The 17111-nt window shown below is 49.0% G+C and overlaps 2 protein-coding genes across 2 annotated transcripts in view; both read left to right on the plus strand.

Annotated features, from left to right (window-relative positions):
* Positions 1 to 17111, plus strand: part of LOC144128050 (uncharacterized) — a 41566-nt gene that overhangs the window by 5004 nt on the left and 19451 nt on the right. Inside the window, exons 3-6 of the mRNA XM_077661096.1 lie at positions 490 to 576; positions 1848 to 2175; positions 10276 to 10514; positions 14225 to 14897. Of these exons, the coding sequence (XP_077517222.1) occupies positions 490 to 576; positions 1848 to 2175; positions 10276 to 10514; positions 14225 to 14897 (1327 nt within the window). The remainder of the gene's footprint in view (positions 1 to 489; positions 577 to 1847; positions 2176 to 10275; positions 10515 to 14224; positions 14898 to 17111) is intronic.
* LOC144128049 (uncharacterized) lies at positions 5018 to 7083 on the plus strand. The gene has a single exon (XM_077661095.1). The coding sequence runs from the start codon at positions 5070 to 5072 to the stop codon at positions 6930 to 6932; it is 1863 nt and encodes a 620-aa protein (XP_077517221.1). The 5' UTR covers positions 5018 to 5069; the 3' UTR covers positions 6933 to 7083.

The following is a 17111-nucleotide window of genomic DNA, read 5'->3' on the forward strand; positions in this document are numbered from 1 at the left end:
TGTTTGAACATTGCGACATGACAAGCACAGACTGGCCGAACGAGTTCCACAGGGCCTTCTTACCCCACCCTGGCAGCACTCGCTGCTATAGTCTAATACAAGTCAAGAAAACAGCGGTTTGTTAAAGGACACCCAGCCAATGGCATCAGCAGTGCTCATGAAAGTGCTAGTGCGGGTAGCATGACTATGCAGGGACAGGTCCCTGACAGTGCAGGGAGGGAACTATCCCTGTTCATCTACCACTCCATGCATTGTCACACTAGCACGTTTATTAGAAATCGGCTGATGCCTTTTTCTGGAAGGGGGTCCTTTGACGGGGGAAAAGCCGCTTTTTTCTTTACTTGTATCAGACTATCGCACTCATTGCATTTGTTCTCACGCTTGCATCTCCACAATTTTTAACTGCAAAAGTGGAGACTACGAGGTCAGGTATGGTGTCTAGTTGGGGGATGTCCAGTCCTGACCTGTCGCTGTGCTTGTGATTTGCAGGCAGCGGTTGGCAAGTATGACCAGGTGCTGGAGACTCTGGAGTTGACGCGGGAACTGCAGAAAAGTGTCACGGCTGTCGTTCAAGAGGTTTGTCACCTTCCCTGCCACTTAGCGGGACTGTTGAACTGCACAAAAAAACTGTGTACAGGGCAGCTGCTGGGCAGTTTGTGCAGATGTGACAGGGGCCTAGTCATAACTTTACTCGCTCTGGGTCAACTTTTAATCTACGAAGAGCGGTGTCAGCCAGTGGCTCCTAGTTCCAATTAAGCGTAGCAGATGCAGACTTGTTAGAATTATCGGGAGTTTTCCCCCATTGAAATACACAGGGCTCTGTGTCGGGAATCGGGCATCAGTTTGAATTAACGAGCTTTTACTGTATTGCATTGCTGTGTCGGAGGCGGGATAATCTGATCTTTTGGAATGATAAAATATTGGGCAGTGGCATGTACGCTGGGTAGTTGCTTGCAGCATGGCCTGGTGAAGTGGAACACTGATTCAGCACCTGGCCCCTGAGCTTTTTATTGACTGTGTCAACAATATGGTGCCGTTTCACTGCACTCACTGCACCAGTTTAAGGAGTGCTGCATCACTTTTGCATTTGTTTTGCCTGCGCAGCTCTTGCCTGATGCACTTCTGTATTTGTTTTGCAAAAGTATCTGCCTAATGTAGCACGTGTTCTTGGCTGACTTACATTTGGTGGGACCCATGTGTGGGTTGTAGATGTAACCACAGTCCTAATGAAATGGGGCCACTTCTTTCCTGAATAGCTGTTTGTGGCATCGGGATTATAAACAAGTGGTCATGTAGAGCCCTCTGGGCAGCATTTCAGCACATATCGGTAAATTGTGTGTGTAATACGACATTTTTCAGGAAAATACTATTTCGTGCGGCTCTTTTATGGCAATTGCGATTCAGTGTTAGAAAACTCTGAACGAGACATAGGGTGGTGGCAACATTGATGCGGGTGGCACACAGCTTGGCTGCAATTTGGTGGTGATGCCAAGGCAAGCCGACAACCAGGGCTGCACTGTACCATTCATTTTGGAAGGAGCCAGTTCCAAGGGGCACTTGAATTGACTGTACTGGCGCTGCACAGCCTTTATGGAGCTGGTGCAGAGTCTCACAGTTCAAACAGACCCGTTATTTTCTGTCGTTGCTGTGTGGTGACTTGCCAGTGTAGCACTGTACACACAAGGTAATCTGGTGAAGGCGCTTTTTTTGTGTGAAAGGAGTGCTGGTTTAGTGGCGTGTCAGGGAACTTGTGAAGTGCAGCGTTCACGTCAGTGTTGCTGTGTAGAAAAGGTGAAGGCACTGCAATTTCGTTGCACTGGGATCTGACTGTGTGTGTGCATGTGCAGCACCTCCGGCAGAGCAAGCGCCAGGCCCGGCGGGAGCAACTGGAGCGGCAGGCACGGGATGCCCAGCGTGTGCGGGAGTTGCTAGAGGTGCAAGAAGTGCTGGTGGCCCTGGGCTCGCCTGCGGTGCGCCAGTGCTTCTTGGACGGGGAGGCCGGGGCACCACGCCTCTCTGCCGAGACCCTCGACCAATTGGACCAGCTGTACCGGCTGGTGAGCCCCGACCGGGAGGAGTGTGGGGAAGCTGCCTTCCCCGGCATAGTGGCTCAAGCTGCCGACCACCTGGTGGCCCTGCTTGATGCGCGGCCTCGGCCCCTGCTGGGCACAACCTGTATCCTTGTTTTGTATTGAACAGGGAAAGACATCCTCTTAGAGGTCTTACGCATCTTTGTTGCATTTCACCACGTTAGCACTGTAAGGTGTGAGTAGAGTTAGTGTCTTTTAGGGTCTCTGTGAAAGTAGGAGTGACTTGCTGGTGAAATGAATGGATAAAGGGAGTTTGAGAAGCGTGATGAGCACATAGGTAGGGTCCATTCATTTGGCACATGTAGGGGCATGGGTGGCAAGGCACACCTGCGTGATGAGGACGTGCTTTGAGGGTGTGGGGGCCCACCGTGTGGGCGCCCTGCTTGTGCCCTCCCCCCCGACTGTTCTTGTGGGGAAGCCCAAGCACAGGGGCCATCTGATAGGCTGTCATTGCCACCTCAGCAGCTGGAGCAGTGCTTCTTGGAAGTTCACAGGTGATAGTCTGTTTATGGCTAGCATAGCGTGGGAAGCTGCATGTTTATTTTCTCTTAGCCCCACACCAGCTGGTGCCTCCTGTGTGATTTGAGGTTCATGGCAATTCTTTTTGTGATCGGCAGTGCCTTGCCAGCTGTGATGAGGTTACTGGCTGCAAGGTCACTTACTTTCTCAAGGCTGGCTTCTGAGTATGGACAAGCGGGTGGCAGTGTTGTCTAGTATTCACTTCAGAAGTTTTGCTGATGTCGCTAGTGGTGGCGGAGTGATGTGTTTGAATTGGAGCAGGGGTCCTCTTGGATGGTCTCCAGATTGGCATCACTGTGTTGCTGTGGGGAGTGTCATGCCATGCTGTAGTTAAGGGGGGACGGGTCTTTGGGACCAAAAAATATCGAAAAAAAATCGACTTTTCAACTTTGTCATAGTTGGATATGTCTCATCATTTTCCATGTTATTTTCAAATTTCATGGCTGAATACCACAGAGTTTACGAGAAATCGACACGCAAAGATGCAATTTTGACAAGGGAGCTCGCAAAAATTGGTTAGGAAATGCCCGTGTTGCGTTGCATGTCGCGTCAAAAGTAGCCGGCGCAGCGTGGAGACTTTGGTCTCGTTTGAAAGAGTGACACCTCAGTTCTCTTTCCCGCCAGTACGAAAGGTCTCCTGCGATTGGTAGCTGAAAAAAAGACAAAACAAAATATAAAATGCGGCAATGCTATTGGCTGTTGGACGTCACGTGGCAAAATTCAAACGCCTCATTGGCCGGCAGAAACGTATCGGAAGTTCGCAGCGTGCATAAGTTTGGAAAAAACGTAAAAAAGGCCGCAGAAAGCAAGCGGAAGACTCAAGTTTGTCGTTAGTGTTGTCAGCTGGTAGCAGCGGAGTGCGTGAGCATAGACTGGCGGATGACGCGACCTTGGCAGCCGCTCCGGCGTTATTCTGAGCGCGGTGCACATTGCGGCAGCACGGGATGACAAGAGCCAGAGGATGGTTTTACTTCACAATCAGTGACCGGAAGAGCGAACAACGTGGCACAGGAGTGCAATTCGGCTGTCGTGATAAGCGCTTCTTTACTAGCTTCAGTGCTTCGACGCAGAGCAAATCGCGGGCGAGATTGGCAGCAGCGGGTCAGAGTAGACACGTTTCTGCCTAGTGCTGATCACGAGGAGTTGTGAAGCACGCCGAAGATAAAATCGCTAGTTTGGCAGCAATTTCTGCAATCTAGCGCAAGATGTGGACGCTAGCGAACGTGCATGTAGACGCCAACCCGCCATTGTCTGCGGAGCCACCGACGTGGTCATAGATTTGGCAAAGATCGTCAGACTGCTTCACAATACAGTGTGCACCCTCGACCTCATTTCTGCAGCTTGCTAAGCGGCGGCAACGGCAAAAATGTGATTCAGACTATTCACTAGGGGCCTTCTAGGCTGTTTGTTTTGGAAAATGAAGCACTGTAATGTGCTTTAACCGCTTCAAAATGTTTCATTTCGTTTTTTGCGTTTTTCTCAGTTTCATTTTCTGCACCACCCTACATACTGCTGACAAGCTTTTCCCGGCTTTGGTTCACTCGATTTTCACCATTCTTGTTTTATTTGAAAGCTGAATGATTGGACCTTGCAATAAAACTATTAACAGCACTCTTAATAAAATGTGAAAATATTAAACAGCATAAATAAAAATCACCTTTTTCCTCGCCACTTTTATGTGAACTTCAATACATTGTAACTTTGGTTACAGAAGGACTAGAACACCAAAAGTACCCTTATTGCAAGTGTTGTTAATAGTAGAATCCACTGGGATAAAAAGTAGCCAATTTTTTCAAAAATTTGTCAGAATAATTTTACAGAAATTCCTGAATTAATAAGAAACAACATAATATACACAAAAATGGACACCATATTTGAAATTAGCACACTAAAATACATAATAGCTGAAGTTTTCACTTTGCTTAGTCCAATATTAAAAATTTTTTCTCTAAGACCCTCTTCCCCCTTAAGGGGAGACGCGGGTCGAAAAGTCGCGGTTTTCTAAAAAAAAATCACTTTTTCGTTTTAAGCTGCATTGTCATCTTTGGTGTATAAGCTTTTATTTCTGTAAATATCAAGCCGAAATTCGCACGAGAAGTTACCAAAAAATGCGCCTAAGTGAGCGGCGGTAACTCTATAATCCACCGAAAGTTTAGAAAGTCCGCGCCGTTTGCATCGTTCTCACGCAATCCAGCCTCACCGCCCGCCATTTGCAATCATCGGGGCGTGCAGCGTCAGCCCTTTCCTCCAAGGTTCAATGGCTGTCAGTCTCGTATGTTCACGGAGAATAAAAGAAAAACGAGAAAGAAGACGAGACTGTCGCGTGTTTTGAATTGCGCGCCATGCAGCGCGGTGCCGCCATTGGACGGCGGTGCTCCTTTTGTGCAGTAAAGCCGAACCAACGCTGCTGCGTGTTCTCGAAAGCCGCACAGTTTCCCGTGTTCTTTCCGCGTTTTCGTGATGACTAGCCCGAAAAAGTGCAGTTCCGACGCCCGGAAGTATCGAACTCGGCACAAGTACCGAGGGAAACGGCGTAAGACTGTTAAAAAAACGACAGCCGGGAATGACGCCCGCGACGCTCCGGCGTCGGTTAGGCCTACCGCCGACACCGGTCACCGCGACAGTTGTGAAATCGACGCTGCTATGGATTTCGTCAGTGCATCGCAGAAAAAGATGGGATTCTTCAAAAGTGACTCAAGGTCGGTCGGTGCCCCTGCTGCTAGCACGGTGTTGTGCGAGATCGGCGCATTGACGGCACTGGTGGCAGGATCGGCATGCCCTACTTGCCGCGAACGGAAACTCGCCGTCCGAGAAGCAGCTGAGAAGCGCAAAGGGCTTTCGTCGTACTTAGAGCTACGCTGCGAAAATCCCGACTGCCCAGAGTCTGTGCTTTCATTCACGCACACGTCGAAGCGGATCATTTCGGCCGGTGAGTGCGGTGACCCCGGGGCGAACACTCGCTACGACAGCGGGAGCTCGCGCGACGGCTTCGCCGTAAACGTGAAGGCTGTTTTGGCAGCGCGTGCTATAGGTGCTGGATATGACCAGCTTTCGCGATTTTGCGCAATCATCGGCCTTCGAAAACCACTGCATCACAAGACATTCCATGCTATTTCCAAGAAGCTCCATGGTGCTGCAATGGAAGCTGTTCGCCAAAACTTGGAACAGGCACGAAAGGTGGCAAAGGACGCCGTTGGCGGCGGCGATGTGCCGGTCATGTTTGACGGCACGTGGCAAAAAAGGGGCCATAAAAGCCACAACGGAGTGGGCACAGCTGTGTCCCTGGACACAGGCCTTTGCTTGGACTTTGAAGTGCTTTCAAATTACTGTCTTGCTTGCAGTATCCACAAGCCCATGGGTGATGATGATGAGGTATGGCAAGCCTTTCATCGCCCTGTATGCGAAAAGAACACTGAATGTTCATCTCATGCAATGGAACCTGAGGCAGCAGTGCGCATATGGCAGAGGACTTTGTCATATGAGACCCCACTGCGGTTCACAACTTTCTTGAGCGACGGTGACAGCAAAGCCTATACTGCCGTCTGTGGGGCTGAGGTGTACGGTGACACTGTCATCGAAAAAGAAGAGTGCACTAACCACGTTGCAAAACGCCTAGGCACTGCTCTGCGAAAAATGACAACACCACTGCCACGAGGTCAAAAGCTATCTGTCACAGCCATCCAGAAACTGCAGACATATTATCAAATAGCCATAACAAATAACAAAGGCAGCGTGCGCAGCATGTACACTGCTATATGGGCCTCCTATTTTCATTGTTGCTCCAGTGATGGGGCCAGCAGCCACAAATTTTGCCCTGCTGAACCAGATTCCTGGTGCAAACATAGGCGTGCTGAAGCACTGGGGGAGCCTACACCACGCCATACCCCTTTGTTGACAAAAGCTCAGGGCTTGGCAATTATGCCTATATATAAGCGCCTTACTGATGAGAAGCTCCTGGCTCGGTGCCTTCATGGCAAGACGCAAAACGCAGCGGAGTCGCTCAATAGTAAAATATGGCTGCTGTGTCCAAAAACAAAATTTGCTTCTCGGACATCTGTGGAGACAGCCACGGCTATTGCCGTGCTGTGGTACAACAAAGGCCATGCCGGCTTTGAAGAAGTCCTTCAAGAGATTGGGGTACTTCCCCCAGAAGAGTTGGTTGCACGCAGCGACCATTCTGATTGCATGCGGATAAAGAAGATGAACTTGAAGCGAACCGCAGAAGCAAGGGCGCACCGTCGGAGCGCAGTGAAAAGGGCTCGCACCGAGGAGACCAACCGTAGGAGCCGGGAAGGGCCAAGCTACAGCGCAGGAGCCTTCTAGAAACTGTGTGTGCTTTCTGTAAAGCTGCTCTTGGGTGTGACCAAGATTCATCGGAAAACAATCGCATTTTGAAGAATAGAATGTTTTGAAACTTTCAAACCTGTTTTTCTCATTTTGAAATTTTTTTATATTTTCGTGTCTTCCGGGAAGCCTTTTGTACTCTTAGAATTGGTGTATACTAACGAAATTTGGCATACATATTCTTGAAGGTATGTAGAATGCCGATATCTACTTGAAATTTCATTATCGGTCGTCAGTAATTACAATATAACGAAGCTATGTTTCAGGGAACTGAAGAAAGCAATGGTTGAAGTGTCAATTTTTTTGTCTAACTTCCAATAACTGAACACGTTTTTTGACTAGATATTGGCACTCTGTGATCTACAAAGAGCTAAATAAGCTATAGCACAATACCTTTTGTGAAAGTTTAGTGCATAAAAAAGTGCCCATAAAATCGTTATAATTTGTCATTAAGTATAATATAACTTTAGAACTGTAGCAGCTACATAAAAACTAATTGCATATTTGAAATCTGCATAAAAAACTGTCTAGTTGGCTGAATTTTGAAGTCTCTGGTACAAATAATAAAAAAAAAGTTGTTTCGAGGAGCCTCTCCCCTTAATTGAGCATGAAGCAGGCTAGGCTTAGTGACACCCAGTGAGCAGTACGCTATGTGCGTCTGCGGGCAGCACGTTCCAAAAATTGCTCCCCTAGTCTAGGTTCCTGTATTCTCATGTTTAGGTAGTGCATAATCTTGCCTATTGCCATGTTTTTATATCTAGTTATTGTGATCCCCTTCACTATGTTTGGGATCGGCTGTACGTCGTACAGAAACAGACAAACGGAGCACATGCACACAACACTGATGTTAATTAACCCTTTTACTGCCTCTCCCGAGACACTCGGGCGACCACACATATGCACTCCCTGCTTCTCACGAGTATACTCGTTTTGGTTTTTTAACTCTCTCCCTGCTGCTCCCGATAATACTCGTGCAAAATAATGCAAGCATGTAGCGCCATCTATGGAGAGGCCTCATAAATAACACAGAACTTGTAGGATGACTTTCCAATAGGTGGAGCGCATGTTCCTTCACCCGCATCGCTTTGTAATCGCCTCGGCAGAACAGCCATGGCAAGGCAGCGTGTGTCGTGCGTCCGCGGTTTGACCGACGAAGAAATTCAAGAATTGCTCATGAATTCGGACTCCGATGACAGTGAGGAAGCAGCCCGTCTAAGTGCCTTGTCGAGTGATAACAGCGATGAAGAGCCCCTTCCACAAAGAAATCCGCGTAACAAGAGGCAATGCGACGAGCGGGATTTCTCCTGGAAGGAGTTCAAGCCTCAGGACTATGTGTTCGATCTTCTTCAGGAATCTGCAATGACATCACAGCAGCATCCAGTGAGCTCGAGGTTTTTGAAAGTTTGTTTACGCCGGACATTGTGGAAGGAATTGCAGATCAAACTAACATTTTCCAACACCAAGTACATGCCGCACTCACACCGACGGCCGGATCCCGCATACACCAGTGGAAAGATATGACTTCGCGTGAGTTTTGTGTATTGCTGTCGTAATGCTCATGGCTCATTCAAGAAAAGGTGGTATTGCCCAGTATTGGACCACAGATCCCCTCTTGAGCACACCTGCATTCTCGAAGTGGATGAGTCGCAACCGCTTCCTGCTTATTTTGAGGTTTCTTCATTTTTCCAATAATGAAGATCAGATCCGTGGTGACAGGCTGCACAAAGTGCGCTCTGTTTTCCTGACGCTTCGGAAGAACTTTCAAGGGGTGCTATCACCATATCAAGATCTTTGTATTGACGAAAGCCTGCTCCTTTTCAAAGGCCGATTGGCGTTCAAACAATATATCCCATCCAAACGAAGCAGGTTCGGCCTGAAATCATTCGTGCTCTGTGATGTGAAAACAGGCTTAGCGCTAGACATCGTGTTGTACACCGGATCCTCTACTGAGATCCACGACTCTGAGATGGGATATGGAGCATCAGTTGTCCTCACGTTACTGGACAAGTACCTGGGCAAGGGTCACGTTCTCTGGGTGGGCAACTGGTACACCAGTCCCGCCCTCTTCACCTACCTTCTTGAAAAAAAGACTAATGCTTGCAGTACAGTCCGGAGGAACAGGAAGGGTATCCCACGTGAGGAGAAAAGACTGAAAGAAGGGGAAGCCAGCGAGCTGTGCAACCATCAGCTTCTCTTAGTCCGCTGGAAAGACAAACGTGAGGTGCTCATGCTGACAACGAAGCATAAGGGTGGCATGGTAGAGTCCGGGAAAGTGGACAAGAAAACGGGCGAGAGCAGAAAGATTCCCCTGTGCGTGTCCAAGTACAACTTATGCATGGGTGCTGTGGACAAGGTCGATATGGTTGACCGTGACCGGTACTGTCACAAGGAAGTCCATGAAGTGGTACAAGAAGTACTTCTTTCACCTCTTGGACATTACCATTCTAAACAGCCATTTACTGCAAATCACAGCATCTGGTAAAAAAAGAAGCATGGCAGACTTTCGACTTGAACTTGTCCGCCAGCTAATCGAGAAGTGCCATGAGGGACAGTCGAAGCCAAAGGGAGGACGCCCTTCGAAGGGTGAAGATCCAACACGGTTGACAGCGCGCCACTTCCTATCTCTAATACCCCCGACTATCGCGAAGCAGAACCCAACACGAGCCTGCCGCGTCTGTGCTAACGCGCAGCATCGAGCAAAGCAGCGAGAGAGTCTCGCTAACTGTGTTCCAGCTGCGAGGTGCCACTTCGTGTGGTACCTTGTTTTGAAGAATACCACACCAAAAAAGTTCTCTAAACACATGGACATCCTAATTAGCAGATGCTCATTTTGCTAATTAGTTAAGTGCCAATTTTTTGTATTCAGTACAACTAATATTTATATGTTAATCATGAATAAGATGTTTCCATGACCTTCAGAGCATCTTAATGCCTTGCTAGCATAAAATTTCCACGAAAGTAGTATGCAAAAAAAAAAACCCGGCAGGGAGTATGCAGTGGTGAGAAAAAAACCCGGCAGCGTAAGGGTTAATCTACCCCCAGGTCGTTACGGTGAATTGTTTGGAAGTTGCTGCCAGTGATGTCTCATTGTCCTGTGTGTTCTTGCAGTATAGCTCATGTTAAACGGGGCCAGTTACAGAATTACTTGGTGCATTTCCGTTCAATAGCAGCTGCTGGCGTCTTGTAGTCTTTTACATGATGTGCCGTGACGTGACTGTCGTAAGCACAGAGGCAACGGCATGTGTCTGTTTGGGTGTGGGTGCATTTGTGGTGGTGTGAACCTTGCGCCACCGTAGTTGGACTCCTTGACTGTGGCCCCCAGACAAGGCATTGCGGGAGGTGCTGCTGGAGGTGCAGCACTGTGCCTACTTCTCGGGGAAATCGGGAGAAGGGGATGCGGCGGCACTTGCTGCCGAAGACGCTGCTGCTGCTGCTGCTTCTCCTGCCGCAGTTGCTGCGCCCGGTTCGGAAGAGGAGGCGGCAGGCACCGAGGACGAGGAACAGCAGCCGCAGCAGGAGGGGCCCCTGACAACTGTGGAGGACGAGCCTCCCATTAACGAGGTGAGTTGGTTGGTTGGCGTTTCAAGGTCGTGTTTGCAGCAAGCCTTGCCGACCCTTTCCTAGGGTGGCGCCACTCTGCGCCTTGTCTTCTACAGTTTGCAGAGTGTTCGAGAGCAGCTGCTGAAGTTGAATTTGTGGTTACTGGCAGCCACCATGGCAGCCACTTTTGGGACAGAATGCAAGACTGAATATCGAATTATACGGGAAACCCTCATTAAGGGGGAAGCCAGGTTCTGATTGCTGAAAAAGACTTTTTGAAAAAGTGATAATTGAAATCCACACCTATTTTTCTATCATTTCACCAGTTTTCTTCCACTAGAAGCCGATATTTAATTTAAACGCCTGCACGAATCGGATTCATGCAGAATCAGACGCCAAAACAGTATTTTTCAGCGATGCGCAGCGGTCGTTTCGCGGCTCCGATCGGAGCCATCGCGGTCTCGTTTGAAACAGCGATCCTTGGTCTTGAATTTCCCGCCGCAACCAACCCTGTCTGGCGATTCGTCGCAATTCTATTGGTTGTCGCGTGCATGTGACCTCAGGAAGCCAGCTGATTGACGCAACTGGACGGAGTCATCTGCAAGGCCGCAGCCACCACGTTGGCGACGCGCATTTTGCTTTGTCATCGCCAACGGAGAAGTACGTGGCGATGTCCGGATCTGTCGGAAAGTTTCATATGCGGCACAAGTACGCAAAAAAGAGTAAGAAGTCACTAGTGGGTAGCTTCAAGAGGGCATCTGTGTTGGAATGCACCGATGACAACGGAAATACCACTTCGAACTACCAAGCCAGCGACGCCGTGAAGAACAAAGGCCCAGCGGTTCCACCAGCTTCCGAGGATCGCACCGACAGCGGCCGCGTTCAGCGGGACACTGTGATGCTGCAGCCATCAGATATTCAGCGAAACAAGGCCAAAGCCGAAAAGAGGCTGCAGGAGCTCGCGACAACTTCGTCGACGAAGCGAAAATCTGACTTCTTCAGTGGTGGCAACGACGCGATGGACTGCGCCTTTGACGAGACGTGCTTCTCTGTCGTCACCTTGGATTCTGTAAATGAACTACTGAAGCTTGCTGCAAAATGCAAAACCTGCGGCGGCGACATTAGTTTAACCAAGGGTGAGCGAGAATTTGGCCTCGCCCTGAAGCTTGTTTGCGGTGAGAAATCGGCAGGGTGGAGCTCACCGCGCGTCAACGGCGGTGGAAAAAAAAAAAAAACCCTTTATCGTAAATGTTCTGGCTGCGCATGCTATGTTGTGTACAGGTAACCGGCAGACTGCACTCAATTGCATTTTTGCAGCGATGAACATTTCGCATCGCGGGCTGCACAAGAGTACGTGGCAGGGCTACGTCAAAGAAAAGCTGATGCCTGCGGCAACCCGTGCTGTTGAGGAACTAACAGCGGAAAGCACACAGTCTGTCAAGAATCTGTACGATGAACTGCACCTCGGAAACTTTGGAAACATAGCAGTGCCCTTTGACGGGTCGTGGATGACGCGCGGTCATAAATCTCGTATCGGCGTAGGCACGGTGATCGAACTTTTCGGCTGAAGGAAGGTGACCCGTCCTACCAAGCTAGGAGGACCAGCCATTTATGTCAGAAAAATACTGACAAAAAAGCAGGAGAGATGGAAGTGCAGGCAGGGATCATGCTGTTTGAAAGGTCACTGAGGAAATATGGCTTGCACTACACCACAGTTCTCCGTGACGGCGGTAGCCATACCTTTCTTGCACTGCAAGAGGCAGATGTGTACGGCTATGTAAAAATTGAGGAGGAGGACTGTGTCAGTCGCATACAAAAGCGAATGGGATCAGCTTTGCGCACCTTGTTTTCCAAGCACAGAGGAAGTGAAGAAAGCCTTTGTAACAAGAAGTTGACTGCGGACCTCGTCTCCAAACCGACATCGTACTATGGCTGGGCGCTAAAATCCCATATAGGTAATGTGGAGGCAACTCGTAAGGCAGTAATGGCCACCTACCACCATATCACGTCTAATGACACAGCCTTGAATCATAGTTTCTGTCCAACAGGGGCAAACTCGTGGTGCCGCCAGAATGCCGCCACAGCAAGAGGAGACCCCGTGTTGCAGCATCGCTATAACCTTCCGCCTCATGTGTGCAAAGCTCTGCTTTCTGTGTATGAACGGCTCTCAGTCAAGAAGCTTATCGAGTGTTGCCAAAGGGGCAAAACACAGAACAGTAATGAGAGTTTGCATGCTCTCATATATGGTCCCTGGCTCTAAAACATCGTCATGCTTCACTTTTCAGTGTTCAGGCTGCTGTGGCTGAGGCAGTGATGCGTTCTAATGCAGGCAATTTGAGGACATGTGGAAATATTTTGAAGCAACTCTCCATGAATCCTGGCTCAAAAAGGGCCAGACGACTAGAGGAAAAGGACAAGCTGCGGCAGACTCAGTCTCCTTGCAAGCACTCAGCAGCCGAAAATGTGCAGAAAGCACTGAAGCACCACTACGGTGATCAACAACATGATTACATTCCTGGTGCTTTTTAATCATGTCTTAATATAATAAATTATGTGACGCGATTTTTGCAATTTTCTTGTGTGCGCTGACCTTGCAATTGCAATATCTCAGCATCCAGAGCAGATACATCAAAATTTTTTTTTGCAATAGGAAGCTGCATGTGTGTTGCATGAAATGCTGGAAGCAGGTTTTTAAATTTTCTCCCTGAAATTCAATTATGTTTAACTGTTTTTGACACTTGATTTCCACATTTCAGAACTAAAATTTGATGCAGCATAAATTAAGTAATTCTAGTCAAATTAAAAATCCACTTCCAACATTGCATTCTTCAGCTTTTGGGCTATCTAACCATGTGTTAAAATGAAATTTTTATTCATCCAATTTCTCACAATTAAGGCTGAATACAATGGTAATTAATTTCTGACTCTCTCAAAAACTAATTGGTCTATGCAAAAACTGGATGCATATTAGAAATCAGCGATAAAAAGCTGTACAAGTGTATTTGATTCGTAAAAATAGGTAAGAAAGCAAAAAAGTTGGTTTCAGAATTCCCCCTTAACCTGATCTCTCGAAATATTAAATAAATGTTATATTTCTGAATATTGATATTGAGGTGCTCGCATCATCTCGTAAATGACCTGTGAGTTACCTCTGTCTTTGAGAGCATCATTGCCCATGGAAACAGACTTCTTGCTTTGCGCAGCATGTGCATTAGTTCGCAACATGACATGCAGCTGTGTTGCACTGTCAAGTATCGCTACATGAGGTGGTGTGGACATGACGATAGCATGACTGGCCAAGACAGTCTATTATCTATCTTGCAAGCGGAACGGGGGAGTGGCGAAGCTCGTGATTTTTAAAGCCTGTTTTCCACAGAGATTACTTTTCTGAAGTTCACGGATTTTTTGGCCTGTTTGACGATTCGTACAATATTCTGGGTCCCAAAGAGTCAGAGAAATCTGTCTGCAACTGTACCTAATTTACGTTTAATGTATGCGTTTTTAGCAATCCTGATACGTTTGTTTTTGTCTGCAAATTGTAATGCCTAAATACTGTGCTGTTACTGAATTCCTTAAATTTAGCTGTGTGTCCATGGCATTTTTGGTGAAACTGCTTTCTGAAACACTGGCAGTAGGTGGCCCAATTGCACTGTGTGGTAGGCAGGTCAAGTTGCACCAAGATTTGTCATGTGCTGGGAAGTAAAACCCCAGGCCATGCATTGTGTGACCAGGTACCCGAGCCCATAGCAGAGCCCCTTCATCAGCAGCAGTCACAGCTCCCCCCACCACCAGCCACCTTGCCCAGCCCTCTCAGAGATGCTGAGCCAACACCCATCCCCGTGGCAGCGGTTGTTGCGGCGACGGTGCCTCCTCCCCTACTGCCTGGTGATGTCATCGCGGAGTCTGCAGCAGTTGCTGGTCGACTGGACTTCTTCCAGGAGTCCCAGATTGACCTCGAGTCGCCACACATGGACCCCGCGGTGGTGGTTGCAGCGCTTCCGTCTGTGCCCACTGCAGGAGTACCCCCTCCGCCACCTATGGTGGTGGCACAGCAGGCTACCACGGGCTTTGTGTTGGCCGCTGCTGCACCACACCACCTTCCGGCAGTGGCACCGGTGCCCCCTCACCACAGTGCTCCCCAACCCCACCAGCCACCGGTCACCACCCACCACGCCGTCCCTCCCCAGCAAATGGTGCAGACTCACCAGCCTCCACACCAACCTCAGCAGCAGCTGCCTCCTATGACCATGGACTATGCGGAACACATGCCCATCCCCACAGTGACGTTCACCAACCAGAGTCTGCGCAGTGGTAACCACGATGGAGACCGAAGGCCCCGAAGGGGAGGTGGTCCTGGTGGCCCTCCAAGAGGGCCCAGACACGGTGGCTATGCCAATGGCAAAGGTGAGGTGTTGTCCGCTCCTATTTCCTTCCTCCGGGAAAATTCTTTCCTTGTGGCTCGAGATCGAGATCTGGATTGAAAATGCCTAACTCCCCTTACACCACAGCACACGCTTAAGGGGAGGTGCGGATGAAAAAATGCGATTTTTTTATTTTCATTTTTCTGTTTTTTATTTTATAATTTTTAGGCATTCAGCTACCTTGTCTCGAAAAACGGAAGCGATATTCGCACCAGAAATTCGTAAATGTGTCTGAATGAGTGATGGTCTGCGGAGAAACTGAAAATATCCCCGAAAGTTGCCCATATTTGCGCGCCTGCCATGCAAAGCACCTTCGCCGCACACCATGGCGATCGCTTGGCGGAGATAGAGATAGGCCGAGCCTTATTCTCGCCGATGAAACGGCTGCCAGTTTCGTATTTTCGGTAAAAAATAATAATAAAAGCTCATTTTGCCCTTGCTTTCAAGCCTCTCTTTGATCACGTGGTGCGATTCCGATGCCGCCATTGGCTCAGGGCGGCCGGTTTGTGCAGCGAAGCCTATGTACAGGTTCTGCTGTTTCTTTCCCTGTTGCGAGCTTCGCGAGACTGCCACGATCATTTCTGCGTTTTTTTCGGTGTAATCGTGGTCAGTCCGAAAAAGGACAATGTTCGCGTGCTACCAAATATAAATTCAAAGGGAGGAGGCGCAAGTCGACGCCGAAAATGATTTGCGAGAAGAGCGTCCCGAAACCTCCTAGGCCTAACGACGGCAACCGCTCCGACGAGATCGACTCCGCCGTGCACTTTGTTAGTGCATCTGAGAAGAAGATTGGTCTTTTCAAAAATGAAGAAAGAATATGTGACAGCTCGGCCAGCCCTGTCATTTGTGACATTGATGCGCTAAAGGTGCTCATGAAAGGCACGGAGTGCCCCGTTTGTTGAGAGTGCCAACTGTGCGTCTGGGAGTTGCCCCGAAAGCGCAAGGGAGTTTCGTCGTACCTAGAACTCTGCTGCGGAAACAGTCAGTGCCCTGAATCAGTTCTATCGTCGTCATACACCTCGAGGCATGCAGCGGCAAGCGGAAACATCAGCGCGGATGTGGCGGCAAGTGGAGACACAAGCGCGCGGTGAAGTTATGTGAGCGGGAGCTCGCACGACAGCTTTGCTGTAAATGTGAAGGCTGTCGTAGCCGCTTGCGCAATTGGTGCTGGCTACGATCAACTCGAGCGGTTGTGCACGATCATCGGCCTTCCAAAACCGATGCACCAGAAGTCCTTCCATGCAATAGCAAAGAAGGTGCATTTCGGCGCCGTGAACGCTGCCGCAAAAAATCTTGACAAGGCCCGAGAAATCGAGGCTCAAATTGGCGGTGCAGACGCCGCTGTTATGTACGACTGCACTTGGCAGAAAAGGGACCATAAAACTCGCAATGGTGTGGGCACTGTTGTGGCCCTTGACAGTGGCCTGTGCCTCGATTTTGAAGTACTAATTTTTGCCTTGCATGCAGTCGGCACAAGGTACTGAGCAGTGAAGAAGAGATTTGGCAAGCGTTCCATCGCCCCGTGTGCAGAAAAAATGTGGAATGCTCATCTCATGGAATGGAGGAGGAGGCAGCACATCGTATTTGGCAGTGAACGCTGTCATGTGAGACGCCACTGCGTTTCACAAAGTTTTTGAGTGATGGAGGTAGTAAGGCATATACAGCTGCCTTCGAGGCTCAAGTGTATGGTGCTACAACCATAGAGAAAGAGGACTGCACAAATCACGTTGCGAAGCGCCTAGGAACAACCCTTCGACAACTGAGGACTCCACTTGTACACGGAGAAAAGCTAAAGGACCCGACAATGCAAAAGCAGCAGACCTACTATCAGATAGCAATAACTCACAACAGGGGTGATCTTCGTGCAATGTACTGCAGTATTTGGGCTTCGTATTTGCATTCTTGCTGTAGTGCTGGGGCTGGTAGCCACAAGTTCTGTCAGGAGGGCACATCATCAGGGTGCAAACACAAGCGAGCGGAAGCTCTTGGACAGCTTCCACCTGCCCACACACCCCTCTTGACGAAAGCTTAAGGGAAGGCGCTGTTCCCTATATACAAGCAGCCTACAGAGGACAAGCTGCTGGCTCGTTGCACTCGAAGGAAAACTCCAAATGCAGCAGTCTGAACAGCAAAATTTGGTTGCTGTGCCCGGAGACGAGGTTTGCATCTCGGACTGCTGTCGAGACAGCCACAGCCC

This window comes from Amblyomma americanum, chromosome 4 (assembly GCF_052857255.1).
Source record: "Amblyomma americanum isolate KBUSLIRL-KWMA chromosome 4, ASM5285725v1, whole genome shotgun sequence".
Taxonomy (NCBI): domain Eukaryota; kingdom Metazoa; phylum Arthropoda; class Arachnida; order Ixodida; family Ixodidae; genus Amblyomma; species Amblyomma americanum.

Bases quoted from the DNA above. Each gene is read 5' to 3' on its own strand.
- LOC144128049 (XM_077661095.1), top strand. From the start codon at position 5,070: ATGACTAGCCCGAAAAAGTGCAGTTCCGACGCCCGGAAGTATCGAACT.